We start from the raw sequence: 25,284 nt of genomic DNA, 5'->3' as shown, positions 1-25,284 counted from the left end.
TGTGAGATCATGACCTGAGCAAAACCAAGAGCAGTTCATTTAACTGACTTGAGCCACCCAGGTGCCCCGCTAATCTATAGGTTTTGTTCTTCTTTTATGTATGTTTAGTTTTTTGAGAGAGAGTGCGAGCAGAGGAGTGGCAGACAAGGAGACACAGAATCTGAAGCAGGTTCCAGGTTCTGGGCTGTCAGCACACAGCCCAATGCAGAGCTTGAACTCATGGACTGTGAGATTGTGGCCCTGAGCTGAAGTCGGAGACTTAACCGATTGAGCCACCCAGGGGCCCCTAATCTATAGGTTTAATCTGGCTCTCTACTTACAACTTCATTTGTTGCTAACCAGGTTGATTGTTCTCTGCAGTTTCTCGCTGTGTGAATTTTGCTGATAACATTGTTGTCCCTTGGTATATGTTAATATCACCTTTTGTCCTCTGATTTTTTTTTTTAATGTTTTTAATTTATTTCTGAGAGAGACAGACAGACAGCATGAGCAGGGGAGGGTCAGAGAGAGAGAGGGAGATACAGAACCTGAAGCAGGCTCCAGGCTCTGAGCTAGCTGTCAGCACAGAGCCTGATGTGGGGCTCGAACCCACGAACTGTGTGATCATGACCTGAGCCGAAGTCGGACGCTTAACTGACTGAGCGACCCAGGCGCCCTTGATTTTTTTTTTTTTAATAGATAGGACTATTTAAAAATATTTTAATAGGGGCACCTGGGTGGCTCATTTGGTTAAGTGCCCAAGTTATTAGCTCAGGTCATGATCTCAAGGTTTGTGAGATGGAGCTCCATGTCCTCTGCTAACAGTGCAGAGCCTGCTTGGGATTCTCTCTCTCTTCTTTGGGATTCTGCCTCTCCCCTGCTCACTTTCAGAATAAACTCTTAAAAATAAATACAAATATTTTGATATTTTATTTCAATATAATGGGTTTTCTTATTCACTTTATTTTAATTTTAATAATACTATTCTAAGAAATGATTTATACCTATCCCCAGAACATCAAAGCATTCCAGGGCACAAAAAGGTTAACCATTGTTTTAAATTTTTTTTAACATTTTATTTTACTTTTGGGGAGAGAGAGAGGGAGATACAGAATCCAAAACAGGCTCCATACTCTGAACTGTCGGCACAAAGCCTAATGTGGGGCTCGAACCTACAAAGTATGACTGTGACATGAGAAGTTAGATACCCAACAGACTGAGCCACCTAGGTGCACCAAGATACATTGTTTTAAACAACCCATTAGATTAAGAATAGAATGCTAGGAGCATATTAAACTACTTTTTTTTTTTTTTTAGTTTTTTTATTTTGTGTGTGTGTGTGTGTGTGTGTGTGAGAGAGAGGGAGAGGGAGGGAGGGAGAGAGAGAGAGAGAGAGAGAGAGAAAGGGTAGGGGAGGGTCAGAGAGAGACTCCTAAGCAGGATCCATGCTGTCATTGTGGAGCCTGACACAGGGTTCAAACCCACAAGCTGAGATCAAGAATTGAAATCGAGAATCTGACATTTAACCCACTGAGCCATCCAGGCGCCCCTTAGGTATTGATTTTACTTTTGACATAGGTTGAGCTGGAAAAGGTAAAATCTCCAAAAAAAAGTTTTGACTATAAAACAGATAGTGTCCTATGAATAGCTTGAATCCCACCCCTAATTTCTCTGTTGCATTCTTAGTGATTAGGATTGCTGTTTTTATCATGAGTTGTTTTGTTTTTCAGTTTTTATATTCCCTTCTTCTTACCCCTAGTCCTAGGCTAGGAATAATGGAATCTTTAGATTTCTAAGGTTCCTTTTTAGTCAGGCGGAATTCTTTCAGTGATATAGTTACTGACTTCTATTGGTGGGCCAAGCTTTAATCAGAGAAAACTAGGTTTGCAAAAATCTCAAGTTTATAGAGAGCACTTTAAAATTCAGTTAGTGTGTGATGCTGTATATAAAATAAGATGCTGTAAGTCTTCAGTAACACATATATTATCTAAAGTGGGTACGTTTAATTTCTCCCAGAAACTCAGTGGGTTGATTTATAAGATTCCTAGGGTCTTTCCGGTTTAAGAAATCTTGTTATAGTTGTCATTCTTCATTACACATAAAGGTCACTGGAATGCTATAGAGGTTTAAAAAGTGTATGTTAAAGTTCATTTGGATTATAAAAGAGTTTAATATCTACAAGTAGTGTTGTATCCATTATACAAAACATTGGTGTATCAGTTACTTTGAAATGAATCATTCTGCTAACCAGTTTATGCTCCTCCATCAAAAGTAGCTTTTCTGGGGTGCCTGGATGACTCAGTCAGTTAAGCATCCAACTTTGGCTCAGGTCCAAGTTTGACTCAGGTCATGATCTCGCGGTTCATGAGTTCGAGCCCCATGTCGGGCTCTGTGCTGACAGCTAGCTCAGAGCCTGGAGCCTGTTTCAGATTCTGTGTCTCCCTCTCTCTCTGTGCCCCTCCCCCACTCATGTTCTGTCTCTGTCTCAAAAATAAACTATTAAAAAAAATTTTTAAAGTAGCCTTTCTGGGGCACCTGGGTGGCTCAGTGGGTTGAACATCTAGCTTCTGCTCAGGTCATGATCTCACAGTTCACAAGTTCAAGCCTCCTGTCCAGCTCTGTGCTGACAGCTTGGACCCTGGGAGCCTGTTTCAGATTCTGTGTCTCCCTCTCTCTCTGACCCTCCCCTGCTCATGCTGTCTCTCTCCCTCTCTCCTAGAAATAAATTAAAAAAAAATAAAAAAAAAATAATATAAAAGCCTTTCTGGGTCAAGACTTAAGTGGTATTTGTAAAGTTTTAAATAGTTTTAAATTATGTTGCAGTTAATTTTTTAGATGGTGTATATGTTTTATTACACTAATCTGAAGTATAGGGATATACTCCAGTTTTTCTTATCACTAACACCTCTCTATTTTTCTTGTGAAGTAGCCCTTTCCACAGTGGTTTTTGACAGAGATCATCCTTTTCAGCACAGGATTGCTTTGTCATTCTAAAAGTAGATGTATAAAAGGAACTTTCACCACAGCTTTGGGTCTCACAGGGTTATGACATTTGATTTCCCTTGTGTTAATCTTACTGGAAATTTTGTTTTAAAAATGTTTTTCTGAGTTTTTTCTCAATATTTTATTGTTTCTAAATGACTTATTTGTAGAAATAGCTTTTTAGTTTCAGATTAATCAGATTAAAATGTTGACTGGGTAAGTTGACATACTTAATACAATGATTGGCATGGAGACTAGTGACTTTTTTTTTAATGATAGGATTAATTTCATTCCAAAGTTCTGTATTGGGAAGCATATTTACTTAAAAGTTTATAGAACAATAGAATTGAGAAAAAAAATCTATAGACCTTTTTAAGATTGAGGAGTGATAAAGTGAGCTCATTTCCTAAATCTGAGAGTAGAGGCAGTCTTCAAAGAGTTTACAGAAATACTCATAATGGTATATAAAAAGGAATATGGAATTTATATTAACAAAAGGTGGGATCATGTTTTATCTTGTTTCTATTTTATCTTAGTAACCATATAGTATGAAATAAGGATAAAAGTCACTAGTCAAGTGAAATATTAGACATATTCATAAATTTGCCAGTCATTTTTAAAATTATTTTATTAGGAAGTAAGTCATAAGGTTAAAAATGAATTTATCCTCAGCAGTTGTAAGTAATAGTCCTATTAAGTCAGGTAGGAAGCACGTTTTCTTTTTTCTTTTTTTATCTTTTTTTCTTTTTATAGTTTTTATTTTTGAGACAGAGGAGACAGAGCATCAGCGGGGGATGGGCAGAGAGAGGGAGACACAGAATCTGAAATAGGCTCCAGGCTCTGATCTGTCAGCACAGAATTCTGATGCAGGGCTCGAACCCATGAACTGCGAGATCATGACCTGAGCCGAAGTCAGACGCTTAACTGAGCCACCCAGGCGCCCCTTTTTCTTAAATGTAGTAATTTTGAGGGAGGGAGGGAGGGAGAGGGAGGGAGGGAGAATCCAAGCAGGCCCTTTGCTGTCAGTGCAAAGTCCCACGCACAGCTTGATCCCAGGAATGGGGAGATCACAACCCAAGCTGAAATCAAGAGGTGGATGCTTAACCCACTGAGGCACCCAGGTACCCCAGCCTGCTTTTTTTTTGGTCAGCTTGCCTTGCTCCTTTTTTCTTCACCTAACTGCTTTATTTATTGTCATTACTTTAAGAAATGGTTGATCATAATCATTTGCATTCTATTTACAATTATTCATGAGCTTTTCCCAGAAAAGTCCTGTGTAAATCAAACACATTTATGAAGTTATTCATGAATTATTGTGAGAACAAATGTCCAAAAGTTAACTTGGTGGTCATCATATTCTAGCACTGTATAAATTGATTCTTTTAGTACAGACTCCTCTGTTCTTTCCTCTAGAGAGGTACTTTGTGAATTATTTCTAAAATTGTTTAATAGATTCAGGCTTCCTATTGATCTCACCAGTAGGATCTAAAGATTATAGAATTGCGGAGTCTGGCTGTTGGAGGAGTGTGTGACTTTTTTTTTAATGTTTTATTTATTTTTGAGAGAGAGAGAGAGAGACAGTGTGAGCAGGGGAGGGTCAGAGAGAGAGGGAGATACAGAATCGGAAGCAAGCTCCAGGCTCTGAGCTAGCCGTCAGCACAGAGCCCGACACGGGGCCTGAACCCACGGACCGTGAGATCATGACTTGAGCCGAAGTTGGACGCTTAACCGACTGAGCCACCCAGGAGCTCCAGGGGTGTGTGACTCTTAATCTCAGCATTGTGAGTGCGAGCCCCATGTTGTATGTAAGAGATTACTTAAAAACTTAAAAAATAAAGATTATAGAATCTTTGGAATTTTTTCTTATAATTGAATAATCTTTCAGAGGTGTACATATCAATTGAGTATTATCCTTTTGTTAAAAATTGTTGTTATAACTTAAAAAAATTTTAAACTCTGTGCCCACTGTGGGGCTTGAACTCAAGACCCTGAGATCAAGAGGGGCATGCTCTACTGACTGAGCCAGCCAGCCCCCCCCCAAATTAATTTCACTTAGTAAATGTTTCTCATTAGATTGGTGTGAAATAACACATATGTATATGTATATTTTTTCTCTAAAGTAATGATGTCTGTAATAGTTCTGAAGAATTATGTCATTCAAGGCTTTACTGAAAACATTGCTTTCCTCATGAGTGTTAGACTCCTCAAATTTTCATGTACAGCATTCTCGGCATTCACTGTGGATTAGGTAAACAGATGAGTATAGTTTTGTTGGTTGAATTAAGTTCTTCAGTCTACAGTTTTCTTAGATCCTCCTAAGTAGAACTAACAGTTTTTCGTATATGAGAAGTGATCTGTGATGTTCATGACAGCATTATTCACAGTAGCCAAAAGATGGAAGCAGTCATAGTGTTATGATCCATGAATGGATAAACAGAAAACATACAGTGCAATATTACTCAGGCTTGGAAGGGAAGAAAATTCTGACCCATGCTACGAACGGATGAACCTTGACGATATTATGCTCATTGAGGGAATTCCATGTCTATATAGATTCCCTGTATGTATGCCTATTAAATTTGATTTTCACCTGTTTTAAAAAAATATGCCAAGTGAAATAAAGCAAATCTCAAAAGGATAAATACTGTATTATTCTACTTATTGCAGGTACCTAAAGCAGTCAAATTCATACAAAGTGAAATAGTGGTTGCTTTGTTTTTTTTTTTTTTTTACAATTATAAGCGGTGCTAAGATAAGCAGTCTTGTGTACTGTTTGCAGATACAGTCAATTACACATGCATGATCAATCCCTGTGAATGGAGTTTCTGGGGATGTGTGCTTAGTTCTTGATCAATACTATGAAATTGTTTTCCTAAGAGGTTTTTCTAATTTAAACTCCTGCAGAGAGTTTTATGAAAGTATCTATTCTACTCAGGCTAGTCCTTAGGTATTATTAATATAAGTCTTTGTTTTATGTGGTACCTTTCTTAAAATTCAGATTTTTAAAACTCGGATTTTTAAAAGTTTGAAATTGAGCACGAGCAGCTTTTTGAGTGTATTTCTTTTGTTTATTATTTGTGTGTGCATATCTTATTTATTTTTATGTAATCTCCACACCCAATGTGGGGCTTGAACTCACAACCCCAAGATCAAGAGTTGCATGCTTTATCAGCTGAGCCAGCCAGGTGTCTCCTATGTGTATGTGCATATTTAAAAAGAATTATACATTAAAATATTTTGCCTTTTTTTGGGGGGGGGGGCCTCTGTCTCCCTTGATATGTAAGAACTGTTTGTATATTTAGGAAAACATTTTATTTCTTATGTGTTACAAATCTTTGTCCCCATTTATCTTTTGACTGTATTTTGCTATTTAGAAGCTGTAATTTTTATGTGGTTTATGTGGTCTTTTTCTTTATGATTTAGAGGTTTTACTCCAGGGGCGCTGGGTGGCTCAGTTTGTTAATCGTCCCACTCTTTTGGCTCAGGTCATGATCTCATGGTTTGTGAGTTCAACTCCCCCCGCCCCTTCCCCCCAGTCAGGCTCTGTGCTCACAGTGTAGAGCCTGCTTGCGATTTTTCCTCCCTCTTCTCTGTGCCTTTCCCCAGAGCACACTCTCTGGCTCTGGCACTCGCTTGCGCTCTCGCTCACTTGCTCTCTCTCTCTCTCTCTCTCTGAAAATAAATATTTAAAAAAAGAGGAATGCCTGGATGGCTTAGTCCATTGAGTGTCTGACTTCGGCACAGGTCATGATCTCCTGGTTCAGGTTCAAGCCCCACATTAGGCTCTGTGCTGTTGGTACTGAACCTGCTTCTCATCCTGTTTCCCTCCGTCTGCCCTTCCCCCTGCTTGAGCGCACACACCCTCCCTCCCTCTCTCTCCCTTTCTCTCTCTCTCTCTCTCATAAAAAAAAAAAAGTAAAAGAAAATAGAGGTTTTTACCCCATGTTGAAAGTCTTTCCTAGACCCAAGATTATACAACAAATTAATAGTTGTAGGGTTGTTGTTGGTTTTTTTTTGTTTTTTGTTTTTTGTTTTTTTGGCAGACTGGTAACAAATCAGCAAACTGTTACAAATCATTCTTCTCCTCTAGTCTTTTCCCACTCCTCCCCCCGTCCCTCCAAGTAGAGAAACGTCTCTCAGGGTATGTTTCTAGGGCTGCCTTTTACTGGGTTTAGGCATTCTTAGTCTGTCTTTTGCCATCTTTAGTAATTATTTGTACTTGGGCAAAATATAGCATGATTAAAAGAAGAATATATTATTTGATTAAAAAAGAATATATTATTTAAAAATAGCTTATAAATCTACTTTCTATATAAATTTCACAGTAGATTTACTAAAAGATCTTCTGTATCATCGTGACATGAAGGTGGCAGATATTGACTGTCAACAGTAATGGATTACTTATCTTCCCAGTCAGGCATACTTGAAATAGAAAATGTCTTCCAAGTGTGCCCAGTTACAGGAAACACAGCATACAGTTGACTTATATTGAGATAACAAATGCTTGTGACTAAAGGAGATACAAAGTCTTTTGTATTAAAGGACAGTGACAGGCACTATTTTATATCTTTTTTAAAAAATATAGATGTATTTTTCTTGTGACTGAGCCAGCAAGGTACTCCTTGATTTTTTCTTTTATTTTTATTTATTATTATTACTTTTCAATTTTTTATTTTAGAGAAAGAGTGAGAATAGGGGAGAGGGGCAGAGGGAAAGAGAATCTTAAGCAGGCTCCATGCTCAGCACAGAGCCCAATGCGAGACTTAATCCCACGAGCCTGGGACCATGAACTAAGCCAAAATCAAGAGTCAGATGCTCGGGGCACCTGAGTTGTCTCAGGGTAGAGTGTCCAACTTCAGCTCAGGTCATGATCTTGCAGTTCATGAGTTAGAGCCCCACATTGGGCTTATTGCTGTTAGCCCATCAGTGTAGAGCCTGTTTCAGATCATCTGTCCTTTTCTGTCTGCCCCTCCCTTACTTATGTTCTCCCCAAAAATATATATTAAAAAAAGAGAGAGAGAGAGATGCTCAACAGACTGGACTACCCAGGTGCCCCATCTTTTTCTTTCAGTAAGTTTTGTTGAGATATAATCCACATTGCATAAAACACATTCTTTTAAAGTGTACAATTCAGGAGTGCCTGCCTGGCTGGCTCAGCAGAGCATGTGACTCTTTATCTCTGGGTCATGAGTAGAATTTACTTTAAAAAATACATACATACACACACCTTTTATTTGTTTATTTTAAAAAACATTCTTAATGTTTTATTTTTGAGAGAGAGAGAGAGGGAGACAGAATCCAAAGACAGGCTCCAGGCTGTAGCTAGCTGTCAGCACAGAGCCTGACGCAGGGCTCGGTCCCATGAACCGTGAGATCATGATCGGAGCCGAAGCTGGACGCTTTAACTGACTGAGCCATCCAGGCACCCCAACACATACACCTTTAAAAAAAAAAAAAGGCATACAATCCAGTTGTTTTGAGTATAATCAGAGTCGGGCAACCATCACCACTGATTTCAGAACATTCTCATCACAGCAGAATGAAACCCTACATGCATTAGCAGGCACTCCCCATTCTCCCTTCTCCTCAGTCCCTGCAACTACTAATTTGCTTTATATTTCTACGAATTTATCTACTTTGGATGTTTCATATAGTATATGGAATTATACAATATGTGACTGATTTTTTTCCACTTAGCATGATGTTTTCAAGGTTCATTCCTTTCTGTGGCCGAACTGCATTCCATTGTACGGACGTACATATACATGCACATATACATACATCTATGTAAAAAATTTTTTTGTTCAAACCATTTATTGAGGCATTTCAGGGGAAGGTAGAAGGGCTGGAGGACAGTGAGATTCTGTGTTGTTGGCCAGCTGAGATCTGCCCAGCTTCACAGTCGCTGAGTGCCATATCATATACTTGTTCAGGTAATATGTTTATTTTTTAAAATAAGCTCTATACCCAACATGCCCAAGATCAAGAGTTGTATGCTCCACCAGCTAAGCCAGCCAGGTTCCCCAACCTTTGCCCATTCTTTAAAAAAAGTTTTTTTAAGTTTTTATTTATTTTGAGAGAGAAAGTAAGCTCACAGGCGGGGGAAGGGCAGAGAGAGAAGGAGAGAGAGAGAGAATCCCAAGAAGGCGCTGCACTGTCAGCACGGAGCCCCCCATGTGGGGCTAGAACTCACGAACTGTGAGATTATGACCTGAGTTGAAAAGGTGGACGCTCAACCCGCTGAGCCACCCAGCCATCCCTGCCCATTTTTATTTTTTTATTTTTTTANAGATCATGACCTAAGCGAAAGTCGGACGCTTAACCGACTAAGCCACCCAGGCGCCCCATCCCTGCCCATTTTTAAATTGCATTTGTATTTAGGTTGAATAATAAGAGCTCTTTACCAAATACATAGTTTGCAAATATTATCTCCCTATTTTCCGTGGGTTTATATAAATTTTTGATATTTGTTTTTGGATAAAGTAAGACCATTAACTTTTATCATTGTCCTGCTAGAGATGTAAGTTTATTTTGTCATTCTAGGTAATTGTTAAAATTTAAGTTTTACTTTGGGTTTTACTTTAACTGTTATAATGAAACATATATTACAAATATCTTATTTGGCTCTGTCCAAATGGCAGGCATTTTGGAATAGAAGTATATGATTCTGAGTTATACACCACATTTAATGTGTTGAAATATGGGAGTATCAGTAACTGTGTAGCTTTAATATCTACCTCTGTTGATGACAAGCAATAGCTTTAATTTTAAAAGATTGGAATTGTACACTCAAAAATGGTTAAAATAGGGGCGCCTGGCAAGCTCAGTCAGTAGATCAAGTGACTCTTCATCTCAGGTTCGTGAATTCAACTCCCATGTTGGACATAGAGCTTTTTAAAAAACTGGTTAGCTTCTGTTATATTTTATCACAGTAAAAATTTTTTTGACCCATGATTCTATAAGAAAAATGTGGCCAGCTCTAATTAAGTGCTCTTAAAACATACTAAGTTGCTGAGGATTCTGCCTTTTGGTCTGCCTGAAGTATTTTCAGTTACTGGTGTAGGATGTAAGAGTCTGATAAGAGAGGGGAAACTAGCCTTTAGGCATAAATAAAGATCAAATGGGTTGATTTATAAATTAGTAATTCCATTATAAAAAATTATTGCTATGAAAAGGTAATTAATATGTGTTGATGTTACTGTGTCATTCCAAATAGTTTGGTAGTTGTAATGGATATATATTTGTGACCCAACTGTCTTGAGTTTGAAAGAGGAATGCTTTTGAATCTTTTTATCATATAAAAAACAAACACACGTTTTCTTGTCCTACGATTGATTGATTGATTGATTGATTGAGAAAGAGAGCATGAGCAAGGGTGAGGGCAGAGGGAGAGAGAGGAAAAATCTGAAGCAGGCTCCATGCTCAGCACCGAGCCTGATGTGGGTAATTCCAAGACCCTGTGGTCATGACCTTAGCTGAAATCAGAAGTCAAGACACCCAACCGACTAAGCCACCCAGGTGTCCCACTTGTCTCTGCTCTTCTAGGTAGCCCAACCAGGCTTTAATATTTATTTTTTATGTCTTTTTATCCCTCATGCTCATTTGATCTTTGCTTTGCTTCTGCCTGTGCTTATTGGTCATTTGCTTTTGACTAAGCAACATCTTGGCCATTATGAGTTGGAAGGGTGGGAAAGAGGGAAATACACAAAGCCATCAGTAGTTTGATGAAATATATAATGTTTGGAAAGTGATATTTTTAGTTTTACATAAGTAGATGTGTAGGAAGCTGATATTCTTCTTGTATATAATTCTCTAACTCTCTAAAATTTTTTAAAATGTTTCTTATTTATTTTTGAGAGAGAGACAGACAGACAGACAGAGTACAAGTGGAGGAGGGGCAGAGAGAGGGAGACACAAAATATGAAGCAGGCTCCAGGCTCTGAGCTATCTGTCCAGAGCCCAATGCAGAGCTCCAGCTCATGAACCACGAGATTATGACTGAGCTGAAGTCAGATGCTCAACTCACTGAGCCACCCAGGCACCTCTAAAATTCTATAACTCTTATCTGAAATAGCAGGATAACGTTGAAGCTTTAGAAGGGATCTCTTTACCTGAAAATAGAGCAGTAATGTTAATAATCATAAAAGACTCAGGAGATCTTTTAACTGTAGGAGTTAACTGGCAAAGTAGATGTAGAATTTGAGTTTATTGTCTAAACAGAGTGGACCTGTTGTTCAAAAATGACTTGGGGAAGATTGTTTTCTGTAGTAGGGGGCCTTTTGTGAAAAGGAAGTTCTGTATGTGTGGCTATTCTTTACTACTGCTTATTATTAGGATAAGTTGCAAAAGCTAGGATTAAAATTAACCATTGAATTTTAATGATAACCCAGCCAATAATGGTCAAGTACAGTGCCTTCTTGGAAAAAGGGGTGTTGAGAGAATTCATTGGGTCTTAGCATACTAATGTCTTTAGCTTTATGTAATGGTGTTGCTTTGGAAATTATATAGAGTAAGCTTTTTGTGGAGTTGATAAAAACAGTTCAGAATAGGAGGACTTGTCACCTATCATGAAACTAATTTATAATTAAATTTCCTGAGATTAGAGGGATCTTTGTTTTGTTCCCGGATATGCATCAAGTGCCTAGAACAGTACTTACTAAAAATTATATAATTAATAATTGAATCGGTTTCCTAGTCTCTTATATTCCCATGCTTTTCCTTGACTATGTCAACATTGCTTTCCAGTGTGAACTCTGAGGCCATTAATTCGTTGAAATTGTATTCTTCAAGGAACTGCTAAGGATGGTCAGTGCTTATTACATAAGTTTTCCATTGTTGAAAGAAGACGGAACACTTCACCAGACCTGGGATTATTTTCAATAATTTTTTTTAACTTAATTCTAAGTAGGCTCCCATCGTGAAGCTTGAACTCATGACCCTGAGGTTAAGAGTCTCATGCTCTACAAATGGAGCCAGCCAGGTGCCCCTCTTTTGGGTAATTTTTATATTGACTTTTTTTTTCAAATTCTTTTTTAATGTTTATTTTTGAGAGGAGAGAGAGGTAGAGCATGAGCCGTGGAGGGGCAGAGAGAGAGAGAGAGGGAGGGAGACAGAGAATTCCAAGCAGCCTCCAGGCCCTGAGCTGTCAGCACAGAGCCCAGCGCGGGGCTCGAACCCACGAACCGTGAGATCATGACCCAAGCTGAAGTTGGATCCTCAACCGACTGAGCCACCCAGGTGCCCTTATATTGAGTCTTAAAAATTTAGAAGAATACAGTGTGTGTTGATCCATTTAATAATTTTTAATTTTGAAGGTTTTTGACCAACAAGAAACCAATTTACTATTATTCTTTGACTGTTTTTGAAAACAAACCTATAAGATTGTTATGTACTGCAGCTTATAACCATCAAACACAATTTCTTAGCTTTATTTTATTTATTTTAAACTTAGTTTCTCTTAACTCTTTAAAAGTAATAAATAAGTTAAAAGCACAACCAGTGACCATGTAATTTTAGAAACTGTTATTTTGTACGTATTACTGGAAAATACTCCATAGGTTCTCTGAAAACCTGTATCTACTGCTTGATGTAGTTCAAAAAGGAAACAGTGTCTAATTATGGTTTGATTATTTTTCTTCTTTTAATTAGTAAATGTCAGATAAATGTTACATCTTGGTACTTGAGGAATACTTGAAAGCTGTAAGAAACGTGTCATTTTGGAAAGCGTAGACAAAATCAGGATGTCGTATTTACCAGTTGAGTTTTCATGGATATGAAGAGTTAGCAGTTTTTTTGGGGCAGGGAGTGGGGAGAGGTTTCCCAGTCTTCGCAGTATAGAAGAGTAATATAGAATTGTAATAGCTGATTAAGTTCTCCTTCATTAAATTGTTAAATTGGAAGCTAGATTTGTTTGTGTTTTCTTTCCAAAGTGTGCTCTCCTTAATATAAAGATGATAGAGGGGTGCTTGGATGGCTCAGTCAGTTGAGTTTTTGGCTCAGGTCACAATCTCCTGGTTGGGTTCAAGGGATCAAGCCCTGCATTGGGCTCTTTGCTGACAGCACAGATTCGCTCTCGCTCTCTTTCGCTCTCTCTCGCTGTCTCTTGCTCTCTCTCGCTCTCTCTCGCTCTGTGTGTGTGTGTGTCCCTCCTCTGCTTGTACAGTGCGTACACACTCTCTCAAAATAAACATTGAAAAAAAAAAAAGAAATGAGATGGTGAACTGCCCTTTTGAGGAAGGAGAATAATTTGACTTTATCTGCATAATCTGTGGATTGAGTATCTGGTCCCTCTTTCGGTATTGCATTTAGCTCTTTTTTACAATATAAGCTTAAACATTTGTTTTCCTTATGTATAATTTGGCTAACCTTTTTTTTAATGGGTTTCTTCTGCTGCTTCCCTCTTTTTTTCTTCTCTCTCTTTTTTTTTTTAAATAGAAAAACCTCTGCAACCTTCCATTTAGTGATAAACTTTGTAGATGAGGGTATAGCAAAACATACTATAAAGTTTATCTTCACCATTTTTAGGGATACAGTTAGTGGCATTAAGTACGTTCACGATGCTATATATAACCGTCACCACTATTTCTAGAATGTTTTCATCCCATATAGAAATTCCATACCCGTTAAGCAATAACTCCCCATTTCCTCTTCCTCCTTGCTCCTGGTAACCTCTATTCTACTTTCTGTTTTGATGAATTTGCCTATTCTAGATACCTCATATAAGTAGAATCATAAACTAATACTGTCCCATTTTGTCCATCTTATTTCATTTAGTATGATGTTTTAAATTTCATCCATTCATGTTGTAGCATGAATCTTTTTTTAAAGTCTATTTTTGAGAGAGAGAGTGAGCAGGGGAGGGGCAGAGAGAGAGAGAGAGAGAGAGCGTGCTAAGCAAGCTCCACAGTGTCAGCACATAGCACAACACGGGGTTCCAACTCAGGAACCAAGAGATCATGACCTGAGCCAAAATCAAGAGTTGGATGCTTGACTGATAGAACCATGCAGGTGCCCCCGTCTTTTTATGTCTTAATATACTGTTGCATTGTATGTGTGTTTCACATTTTGTTTATTAATTCATTGGTAGACACTTGGATTGTTAACATCTTTTGATTGTTGTGAATAATGCTTCGGTGAACACTGCTGTATGCATAAACATTTGAGCCACAGTTTTCACTTTTTTTTTCTTTCATAGTTTATTGTCAAGTTGGTTTCCCCCAATTTTCACTTCCTAAGGAGTGGAATTGCTTGGTTATACAGAAATTCTATGCTTAACTTTTTGAGAAAATGTCACACTTTTCCACGGTGGCTTCATGATTTTATGGTTCTTCCAGCTCTGCACTAGATTTCAAATTTATCTTCATTCTTGTCAACACTTGTTCTTTCTCTCCCTCCCTCTCCAAATAACATCCTAGTGGGTGTGGACTAGTATCTCATTGTGGTTTTGATTTGCATTTCCCTAATGACTAATAATTTTGAGCATATTTTACCGTGTTTATCTGCCATCTGTGTGTCTTCTTTGTTGAAATGTTTTGCCCATTTTTATTTTTTATTATTTTTTAATGTTGTATTTATTTCTGAGAAAGAGAGAGACAGTGTGAGCAGGGGAGGGTCAGAGAAAGGAGGAGGCACAGAATCTGAAACAGGCTCCAGGCTCTGAGCTAGCCGTCAGCACAGAGCCCAACACGGGGCTCGAACCCACAAACCGTGAGATCATGACCTGAGCTGAAGTCGGACGCCCAACCAACTGAGCCACTCAAGCGCCCCAGTGTTTTGTCTATTTAAAAAAAAATGGGTTGAGTTACAAAGTTTCTTGGATTCTGGATAGAAGTCCTTTGTCAGATATAATGGAAGGTATTATTTAGTGTTTGTATGGAAAGAAAAGAACTACTTCAGTTTCTAACAATGTTTTCCCAAATTAAAAAGATCTTTCATTAATTCATTAATAGCACATAATGACTTCTAGTTCAGTTGCCTGATGAAATTGAGTTTTAGGGTTATGTTTTCCTTGTGGGAGGTAGTAACTTAAGTCATACTACAGGATGTAAAGAGGAAAGTTCTGCTTTCTGATAATGTCAGCTTCTTCAGGGGAAGTGTAAAATTATGATTTTGGGTTGTCAGCAAATAAGAATGCTATATTTAAAAGTGCTGTGCCTGCCTTTCTAAAATGTCAAATTACAAGCACATAAAATATAATTAACTCCTAATGAAATTTGTGGAAATTTCATGACTTTTAAGATTCTAAACCATTATATTTCTCATATATATATGGTTCAAATTGTAAAAGTGTCCTAAAATTTTTCTTTGCAAACATAATCATCATTTTTTGACTAAAAATGGGAACACATGGCCTATCAAAAGATTTTCTCAAATTTATTAATTTATTTAATTTCATTAATTTGAGAAACAATTTAATTATACCTAAATTATAAGTTTTAATAGTTTTAACATCCTGAAAAAAATTAAATAGCATAAAACTGCATTAAAAATTAGACTGTCACTGGTAAAATAAATGGACACAGAAAATACTGGATTTATTTTACCTTTAAGAGTGAAATAATCTCATTTTTTCATTAAGATCATTTCACTTAGTTAAAATGAAATCTGTAAAGTAGCTGTTTTCAGTTACAATTTTTACTTTTTAATAAACATCTTTAAAGATTTCTAAGTAACATTGAACAATCTTAGGTTTAATATCCTTTTTTAGGATGTAAAAATTCCTAAAACTTCTTAGAGACTCGTTTCAGCTAAGTGTTCTTGAAAGGTGAAAAGTAATTTAGTAAATATTATGTTTAAGATATGAGAACAGTAAAATGGTTAAAACATTTGTAAGTTTTGGGGGTGCCTGGCTGGCTCAGTCAATAGAGCTTATGACTCCAGATCTCAGGGGTCATGGGTTCAAGCTCCATGTGGGCATAGAGCTTACTTTAAAAAAGATTCTGTAGTGGCGCTTCAGTGGCTCAGTCGCTTAAGTCTCCAACTCTTAAATTAGGCTCAGGTCATGATCTCACCGTGCTGGTTCTGTGCTGGGCTCCATGCTGGACACGGAGCCTGCTTAAGATTCTTCCTCTGTCCCTGCCCTGCTTGTGTGCGTACTTTTTCTCTTTCACAAAAAAGAAAGATTAAAAAAAAGTGTACATTTTTGCCCCAAGGAAGAAAAATGTGAGTGAAAAAGCATTCGAAGTGTAAAAGCGATTTCAAGTGTCACTTTGCAATTCCTCCCGTATACATAGACAATGTAAATTGTCTAAAAATATGAAACAAATTTTCAAAAACTGTTTTTGGAAAATTATTGCTGTGCAGCAATAATGTTGGTTTTATTTTTTCCAGATATGGCCGCGTGGAAAGTGTCAAAATTCTCCCCAAGAGGGGATCTGAAGGAGGAGTGGCTGCCTTTGTGGATTTTGTGGACATCAAAAGTGCACAGAAAGCTCACAACTCAGTCAACAAAATGGGAGATAGAGACCTACGCACGGATTATAATGAACCAGGCACCATTCCAAGTGCTGCTCGGGGATTGGATGATACAGTTTCCATAGCATCTCGTAGTAGAGAGGTTTCTGGGTTCAGAGGAGGTGGTGGAGGGCCTGCTTATGGCCCCCCACCATCACTTCATGCACGAGAAGGACGTTATGAGCGGAGACTTGATGGGTAAGTTCCAAGGTTTCTGTAGGCAGGTATTTTGTATTTGATATGGTGAGAAACAGAAACTCATGTTTAGGGGCCCCAGATGGATTTAAAGTTTTGGGCATTCTCAATGTTTCCTATTTTGGGTTGGAAACGGAAGTGCTTTCTATCCCCGTGGCTGGTATCTTGTGGAATCGTACAGGATATTCCCTGCAGCTGGTTGGATATCTACTCCTGAGATGTAAAGTGGTGGAAGATTTTGTATGGCAGTATCATTTTTGGAGTTACCTGTCTTCTAGAGTTAATTATTTCTTCTCTTGGATAATGTGAAGGCCTTCCTTGGATATATTTCTGCTATCTGATGGAGCTATTTGGCTGCAGATTTTGTGGTTGTACTATATGGAATATATCTGGAATATTAGAGCCTACAGATTCTTTTAGAAGTTGATATCTGCTTCTCAGTTTTCACTACATAAAGTGTACAAACGAATTGGATTGTCAGAAACCTAGCAGACCATAATGATTCAGCCACTTGGATTCTACAAACAATACTTCAATCTGGAAATCTGTACTTGGATGAAGAAGAGTGAAGGCAATGTTTAATTTTTTCCATTTTGGATCTACACAGTTTCCATGTTGGAATTATACTCCTTGATGGAATGGGGGAAAATTGAGATGATGAATGTTTCTAAATCCTGGAATATAGCCATGCTTTTCTAATTGCTGGAATGTATGGGATGTCATACAGTCAAGATTCCATTAGCCCAGGGGAAGAGGATTACTGTTTTGTTTCTTAAACAAGTTGCTGACCAATTAAAGTTACTTTAGCCTTGAACACATGGTGACGATCAGTTGTGGATACAGCAGTCAAAATTGACTGTGCTGGATGGCTACAAAGGTGAACTATTGGCGAACAGCTGTTACTTCCTCATGTGGTGGAATCCTAGAGATATTTCCTCTTCTGTCAGCTGCCTGATTCATACTTAGGGCTGGAAATTTTTATAAATGTGGATGAATTTATAATTGTCTACTATCTCAAGAAAGAAGTCTGGGGGTTTGAGAGTTACAGTTTGTCTGGGACTACTTGCTTCCAGTGGAATTATTTTATCTGGTCACTAAGATTTTTTTTCCTTGTGGTTCATCTAAATATCATTTGACACCCTTGCCCATTAAGAAGGTGGATTACCCCCATAAGAGGGGCCAAAATTGGGGAAGTTATGTTCACAATTCTCTCCCTAGATTTAATTGGGATTATAGGTCGTGTTTCCACACTTGGAAAAGGTTGGTATGTCCTGACCTGTGTATATTAGCCCCTCTCCTAACCCAAGTCAAACTCTCTTTTTTTCCTCCCACTAACTCTAGAAGTATTTAGTACTAATAGATGAATCAAAGAATAGCTATTAGATTTCAGCTCTGCTAGCTCTTGTGCCTGCATTCTGTATCTTCCTAATGGATAAGAACTTCGCATATTTATAAAATATCAGCTGTAGCAGTAATTCTCCTAGAACTATTGCTTATTGCTTCTGGTATATCATTAATAACAGCTTTTACCAATTAACATTTGATAGGGTGCAAATTGAATTATTTGCGGAATTTTCTCTTTACATCTCAAAGGAAACCCTATTGTTTGTTAGACATTGAAATATCTATCCAAATGCCAACAATGTAGCAAATTTAAAAAGAAAGCTAATACATTTGAATAGGAAAGATATTACTGAATTTTTTTGCCACGCCAGTTGCTTTAAATCATAGCAGCAAATAGCAAAAAGAGCCTAGGAAAGTATGGTTGCTACTACGTGAAATGGTGGCCGAAAATGAAGATTAGTGGAGAGATTTGGATCTATGTATGTATTGGGGATGTAGTATTAGTTGTAAGATTTTTGCCAGATATTCTTTACTGGAGAGATTCTAATTCTTCTGTCTCTTTCATGAGATTCCTTAATCTTTTGATAGAAGATTAATCCAAAGAAAAGGTTGAGAAGAAACTCTCAAATTCAGATTCAAGTGATGCAATGGTCTTTTAGGAACTCAGGAAATGAGTTCTGGTTTCCTACAAAATTAGAAAATGTTAAGATTTCTTCATAGGATTAGAATTGGTTTTTAATATTAGCACATAATTGCATGTGTGTAATGGAACATGCAACAACAAATTTTGTAACCATAGGTTGGCAAATATTTGTGACCTACAGAAATACTTTTAAATCATTGCTGACAGCAACCTTTGAATATCTTACAGTTCCCAAAGTTGGCTGATTTCATCAGAGGCAATTTGAGTTTAGGTAAACCCTAAAAGAACATATTTCATGTAACCATTAAGTACAAGTATTAACAAATCGAATCATCATGGATTAGGCATTTTAAAAATTATGTAGAATTTGATAGCACCAGGAGATAAAATAATCTTTATTCTTTAATTAGTTAAATTTACCATAGACTGGCATGTGTCAACCCAATATTTTGATATCCTAAGTGGTTTTCTTTGTTTTTCTTTTAAGATTCTATTTCTATCATTAAATGTGATTGTTTGGGCACAGCAGTTTACATAATCTAGTAATTTTTATAATTACCCAAGAAGTCAAAAGTTACTGAGAAAAAGTCACACTTAAAATTTTTTTCTGGACTTCTTTGAAAATGCCCTCCTACTGCTGGGACATACATTGCAATAGGGCTTTCATGTCTCTGTTAAAATGTATCATGAAAATTTTGCCTAAAATAAATTTGCTAAGTAAGTAAAAGTTTGATGTATATTTTAATTAGATGGAAGTGTAGATAATGTTGATATTAAAATGATAGTCTCTTCTTGTTCCACTTAACTGCAAATGAAAAGGAGATGGTATAATGTATATTTCTTAACATAAGCCAGAACATCCGTAATAAAAAGAGCAGCTGACTTGCAGAACACTAGTCATGAAAGCCCAGTATACACAATGATTGCTCAGCTGTGAAAGTAATATTTGGAGTCAAGTAAAATGTTAAGCTTGGTAGTATTTGCTTACTAAGTAGGTTAATGCTGTTTAGAAAATGACCAGTTGTAAAGACAGACAATGCTGAAGTGAATGTTTGCATGACTTGCTTTTAGTTTTGCTTGCCCTTTTCTGATTGATTAAATATTTTTCCCCCCCCTCCTAAATGCAGGGCTTCAGATAACAGGGAGCGTGCTTATGAACATAGTGCCTATGGACACCATGAACGGGGGACGGGAGGATTTGATCGGACAAGACATTACGATCAGGATTACTATAGAGATCCTCGCGAACGGACTTTACAACATGGGCTCTATTATACTTCTCGGAGTCGAAGTCCAAACCGTTTTGATGCTCATGACCCCCGATACGAACCTAGGGCTCGGGAGCAGTTTACACTGCCCAGTGTGGTACACAGGGATATCTACAGGGATGATATTACCCGGGAGGTACGAGGCAGAAGGCCAGAGCGGAATTACCAGCACAGCAGGAGTCGGTCACCACATTCATCCCAGTCTAGAAATCAGTCTCCTCAGAGGCTGGCTAGCCAAGCGTCTAGACCCACAAGGTCCCCTAGCGGCAGCGGCTCTAGGAGTAGATCCTCCAGTAGTGATTCAATCAGCAGCAGCAGTAGTACCAGCAGTGACAGGTAGGTTAACAGCCTTTTGTTTTAACAGATGAGCTGTTGAATAAATTGTCACAAATTCTCAACAATCAGTGATAATGATTTGTAGCATAGTAATGTTTTTAAAAGTAAATAATTTTGGATCATGTACGAATGAAGAAGCTTTGATTAGCGGGTGGCCATTGAATTCACCATTCTGTCAAATACGTGAAATTAAGCAATTTGCAAATATGTTTCATGTTTCAGATGCTCAGTATTAAAATGGCCAAAAGAGCCAGAACAATAACTTTAGCTGAATGAAGTAAATCCTGTGCCATTGAATGTGTGATATCTCTTTACAGTTTTTAATTTCTTGGGTCTATAATGCTTATTTCTATTATTTTGGGTGGAAATTCATAAAAGCTGTTTGATTAAAGATGTATTGGTGAAATATATTGTTGACACATTATCAAGCACTAAGTGCATTTATGAATACTTTTTAAACTAATTTTAACAACAAAATGGTAATCAATTTATAAACTCAAATAGAAAAGCTTTCTTTTAAATGCAGGTTGTAACTTAGCTGTTCACTAAGGCTGAGTGAGCTAATTTCATTAGTTGGGAATTTTTTTACAAAGGAGTTTTATTCTAAAGATGAAAATAATAACTCAAACGTAAACTTAACAGGATACAGCTTAGAAGTTTATCATAGATCTAGGTAGACAGCATAGCTTACTACTCCTTTTATGATCTTGGACAAGTTGCTCTCTATGCCTCAGCTTTCTCATCTCAAAAGAATCGTGCTTTAAAATTACTGTGAAGATTAAAATGAAAGAATGTATTTAACATGCTTAACTTCATGCCTATATACAATAAATACTGCCTTTAATAATTGCTAGTTATTTTTAAAAATTTTTTAATTTACTTTTTTTAAGTTATTATTACTACTTCAGTTGTTAGTCTTTGTTTCCCATTTCCAGTTACTGTTATTCAGTCTATTTGTCTCACATATCCTAGTTTTATATTTAGGTGGTGTATATTTTAAATATACAGGATACAAATTTTTTGACCTGATTAAAATGTCCAGATTGATTATTTTTCTTTTAGTATTGCCTGCTTAGAATTAGTTTAAGAAAAGTAAATGATCATGTAATTGGGGAAAATTACATCTGGTTCCAGCTTTGCAGCTCTCACATGGATGAATACCTTAACTGGGGTGCCTGAGTGGCTCAGTCAGTTAAGCCTCTGACTATGCTATCAGCTCAGGTCATGATCTCATGGTTTGTGAGTTTGAGCTCATTATCTCTCTTCTCTCTCTCACCATGCCCCTCCACTGCTTGTGCTTGCGTTCTTTCTCTCTCTCTCTCTCAAATAAACATTAAAAAGAAAAAGAAAACCCTTAACTTCTCTTGATTTTATTTTTGGTATATTGTTGAGATAAATAATTGGCTAGATTCATTTGATTTTTTTTTTTTTTTTTTACTGTTCATTTTTGAGAGTGTGCAAGTTGAGGAAGGGCAGAAAGGAGGACAGAGGATCAGAAATGGGCTCTGCTGATGGCATTGAGCCAGATGTGAGGGTCAAACTCATTAACCATGAGATCGTTACCTGACCTGAAGTCAGACACTCAACCAGTTGAGCCACCCAGATGCTCTAAGATTCATTTGAGTTCTGGAAGCTGATTATAAAGTCTTGTCTTGTCCCACTTTCTCCTACATGGAATTAAGATACTGAGGTTTTAGTTATTTTCCCTAAACCTGTCTCATTAAAGAGATGCCATAGCATTCTATTGGGTCAAAACTTACTGAAAAGCCAACTGATCATAGAAGTGGTCAAGTTAGAGAAACCCCATTCAGTGCCTTCAGGATTATACTTAGTGGGAGTGATAGTGGTTTGGGATCTGAACCTTAGCGTTGTAGGCTCAAAAGCTTGAACCCAGAGGTCATCTGATGAATTTGATGGAATTAATCTCTGTTTATATAATCAAAAGGAACAGTTATATGCTTTTTTTTTTTTAATGTTTTATTTCTGAGAGAGAGAGAGAGTGTGTGAACAGAGGAGGGTCAGAGAGGGAAGGAGACAAGAGAATCTAAAACAGGCTCCAGGCTCTGAGCTAGCTGTCAGCACAGAGCCTGACGTGGGGCTCGAACCCATGAACCGCGAGATCATGACCTGGCTGAAGTCCGACACTTAATGCTTCTGAATATTTACAGTCAGAAAGATAACTGTCACAAAGGCAGCATGAGCTTAGAAAACCTACAGGGGTACTAAATTACAGTCAGTAGAAGATATTTCCTCCTCTGTCACCTGCCTGATTCATACTTAGGGCTGTAAATTTTTATGATTTACGAGTATGTGGGATATGTAGGATTTCTACAAAAAGAGATGAGGTTTAGGCCAGACAGGCAACATAGTGGGTTGAAGGAACAACCTGAAGAGATACAAGTGGTGGAAAAGTGTTTTACAACAGCAAATAATTTAGAATGACTTAACCATGGTAATGATTTTGGGTTTGATTCTTTATGCAGAGATGAGTGGCTGAAAGATTTTGAGAAGGGAGATAGTTTGCTGAGATCTGTGCTTTAGAAAGGCTTTTGATGACTTAGAATACGAAAGGCAGAGATTGTGGTTAGGAGGCTATTTAAATAGTTTGGAAAAGGAAAACTTGGACTCTGAGAATGCCACAGTTGGGACAAGTGAGAGAGACAGTATAAGAATCAGATTATGTTGATTTGTGAAAAACAATGAATTTTTTGGAGATGGGACTCAGTGACAGACCTTTTGATGCTATCCTGTGAGAACAGGACGAGGTCTTCCTTTGCGCACACCATAGAGCCTACTATATTGTCTGTCTCAGAGTATATGTTCACTAAATAGTTGAAATACTTGGTTACATTTCTTAGTTAACACAAGGGATAAAGCAAAATTGTTGTAAATAGCTAAAAGATTTGATATTGTGATTGAAACAAGTCTAAGAAATAAAGTCTTTCAGTGTGCAGAGCATATCCGTTACCCCTGGGTGTTCAACCTCTGTTTATCACATGTCCTCTTTTCCTTTATTATTATGTTGACTTTGGAGTGCAGCATTTTGAGATGTTACGTAGATTCACAGTATTCAGTTTCCATTTGGAAGAAATAAGTTCTTTTTTGTAATCTTTAAAACTTTATGACTGTGAAACTGTGACCTTCAAGTTCATTAAAAATGTTTAAGATTAACATTTTGTAGTAGATAAAAAGATAATTCATTTCTAACTATAGAAACAAGCTTGTATTCTGTCTGCGTGACTGAGAAGTAAATTACCCTCCATCCTCCTTAATTGTTTTGGTGAACACATTCCTAGCAGTGCATTTCAAATGAGTAAAAATGGGATTAATAGTTGTGAAGTCCTTATAAAATTTTTGTTTTTACATTTATTTATTTTTGAGAGAGTGAGACAGAGCGCAACTGGGGGAGGGGCAGAGAAAGGAGGAGACACAGAATCTGAAGCAGGCTCCTAGCAAGCGTTCAGCACAGAGCCCGATGCGGGGCTTGAACCCCTGAACCATGATATCATGACTTGAGCCGAAGTCTGTCACTTAACTGACTCAGCCCCACCCAGGTGGCCCTGGTTGTGACAGCTTTATAAATAACACATCTACAGTTTCTGCATAACTGTTACCAGTATTTAACTGGTAAAAAGTAGGATTTAATGGTATAAAAACTTCAAAGTGGGGTCGCCCGGGTGGCTCAGTCAGTTAAGTGTCCACCTTCGGCTCAGATCACGATCTCAGAGTTTGTGAGTTCAAGCTCCACGTTGGGCTCTGCCTGGAGCCTGCTTCAGTTTCTGTGCTTCCCTCTCTCCGTCTGTCCCTACCCAGGTCACTCTCTGTTTCTCTTTGTCTCTCTCTCCCAAAAAATAAATAAACTTCCCTGTGTACCGCCCTGTGATGCTCTATGTCTCATGGTTTAGGAAGTCACTGTTCCTCCCAACAGAAAATTTTAAATACATAAATTCCACAAAAGCATTTATTTTAAAAGCCCTGGTTGAAGTTGAACATACTTTATTTCTATATTTTCCTATCATTGAATGGTTTCTTTTTGCTATCATGTTAATGAATTTTCTTCACTAGGGATTGAAGAATTTATGGAATTTAAATTAGTTCATAAACTTTCCCAACATCTTACAATAGTTTTTTTTTTCTTTTTTTCTTTTTTTTTTTAATTTCTAGCAGAGAGAGAGAGAGAGAGAGAGAATCCCAAGCAGGCTCAGCCTTGTCAGCACAGAACCAGACTTGGGACTCGATCTCATGAATTGTGAGATCGTGACCTGAGCTGGAACCAAGAGACAGACTTAATCGACTGAACCACACAGGTGCCCCTTAAAGTAAGTTTTGATTGTGCTTCATTTCGCAGTTGTTTACTTTAATCACAGCCAAAGATGATTGGCCTGGCTTAGCGTTCCTGAACTTGGGTCAGGAAAATTACATCTTTTCACTAGTAACCTGTAACTGAAATTAAGTATTGCCTCCCATTATGAAAATAGGCAACAAAAACCAGTGGTACTAACAGTATGAGTTACTTTGTTACCAGTATAAATCCACAGGTAATTTATTATTATAGGTGTAGATATCTCAGGATTGGGCTTCTAGTCATCATTACTGGGAAGTAGTTATTAAACTCAATGTTTATAACTTAATGTTAATGAAGACATATTACTGTATCATAAAATTTAAATCTTTTAATAACCATGTCAAAATACTTGTTTTCCCTTTTATTCCTATTTATTTTACTTCATGTATTTAGAAACATAATTTGAAAAGTGGTATGTAGACTTCACCAGATTGCTGAAAGGGTATCCTGGCAGTTAGTCCTTGATTTTATACCCTACTGAAGTTTACTGAATGAATGAGGGGGGAAATGGATGAAAGGGTAAAAGCAGAGGCTTGAGATTTGGATAATCCTAAACCTTTTCATATTCCATTCCCTCCTATTCAGTAGATTATTTCTCTAAATCTCTTTAGTCTAAAGTTCACTTTTGAGTTTACTTTCAGCCATCTATTTAACAAATATTGTGTTGTGCACCAGATTATGGAATAAGATGGGTTGTAGGGAGCCCCAAGAAGAAAACCAGTTTATTTATTTATGTATTT

General features: G+C 37.4%; 1 protein-coding gene across 1 annotated transcript in view; it reads left to right on the top strand.

The window, feature by feature from the left end:
- The window catches only part of SPEN (spen family transcriptional repressor), a 92,275-nt gene that overhangs the window by 12,004 nt on the left and 54,987 nt on the right, over positions 1 to 25,284 (top strand). The window contains exons 2-3 of the mRNA XM_077775482.1: positions 16,291 to 16,611; positions 19,723 to 20,199. Of these exons, the coding sequence (XP_077631608.1) occupies positions 16,291 to 16,611; positions 19,723 to 20,199 (798 nt within the window). The remainder of the gene's footprint in view (positions 1 to 16,290; positions 16,612 to 19,722; positions 20,200 to 25,284) is intronic.

The sequence above is a fragment of the Crocuta crocuta genome, unplaced genomic scaffold, assembly GCF_008692635.1.
Source record: "Crocuta crocuta isolate KB4526 unplaced genomic scaffold, BGI_CrCroc_1.0 scaffold127, whole genome shotgun sequence".
In the NCBI taxonomy this organism is placed as follows: domain Eukaryota; kingdom Metazoa; phylum Chordata; class Mammalia; order Carnivora; family Hyaenidae; genus Crocuta; species Crocuta crocuta.
This window is presented reverse-complemented; position numbering and strand designations above follow the sequence as displayed.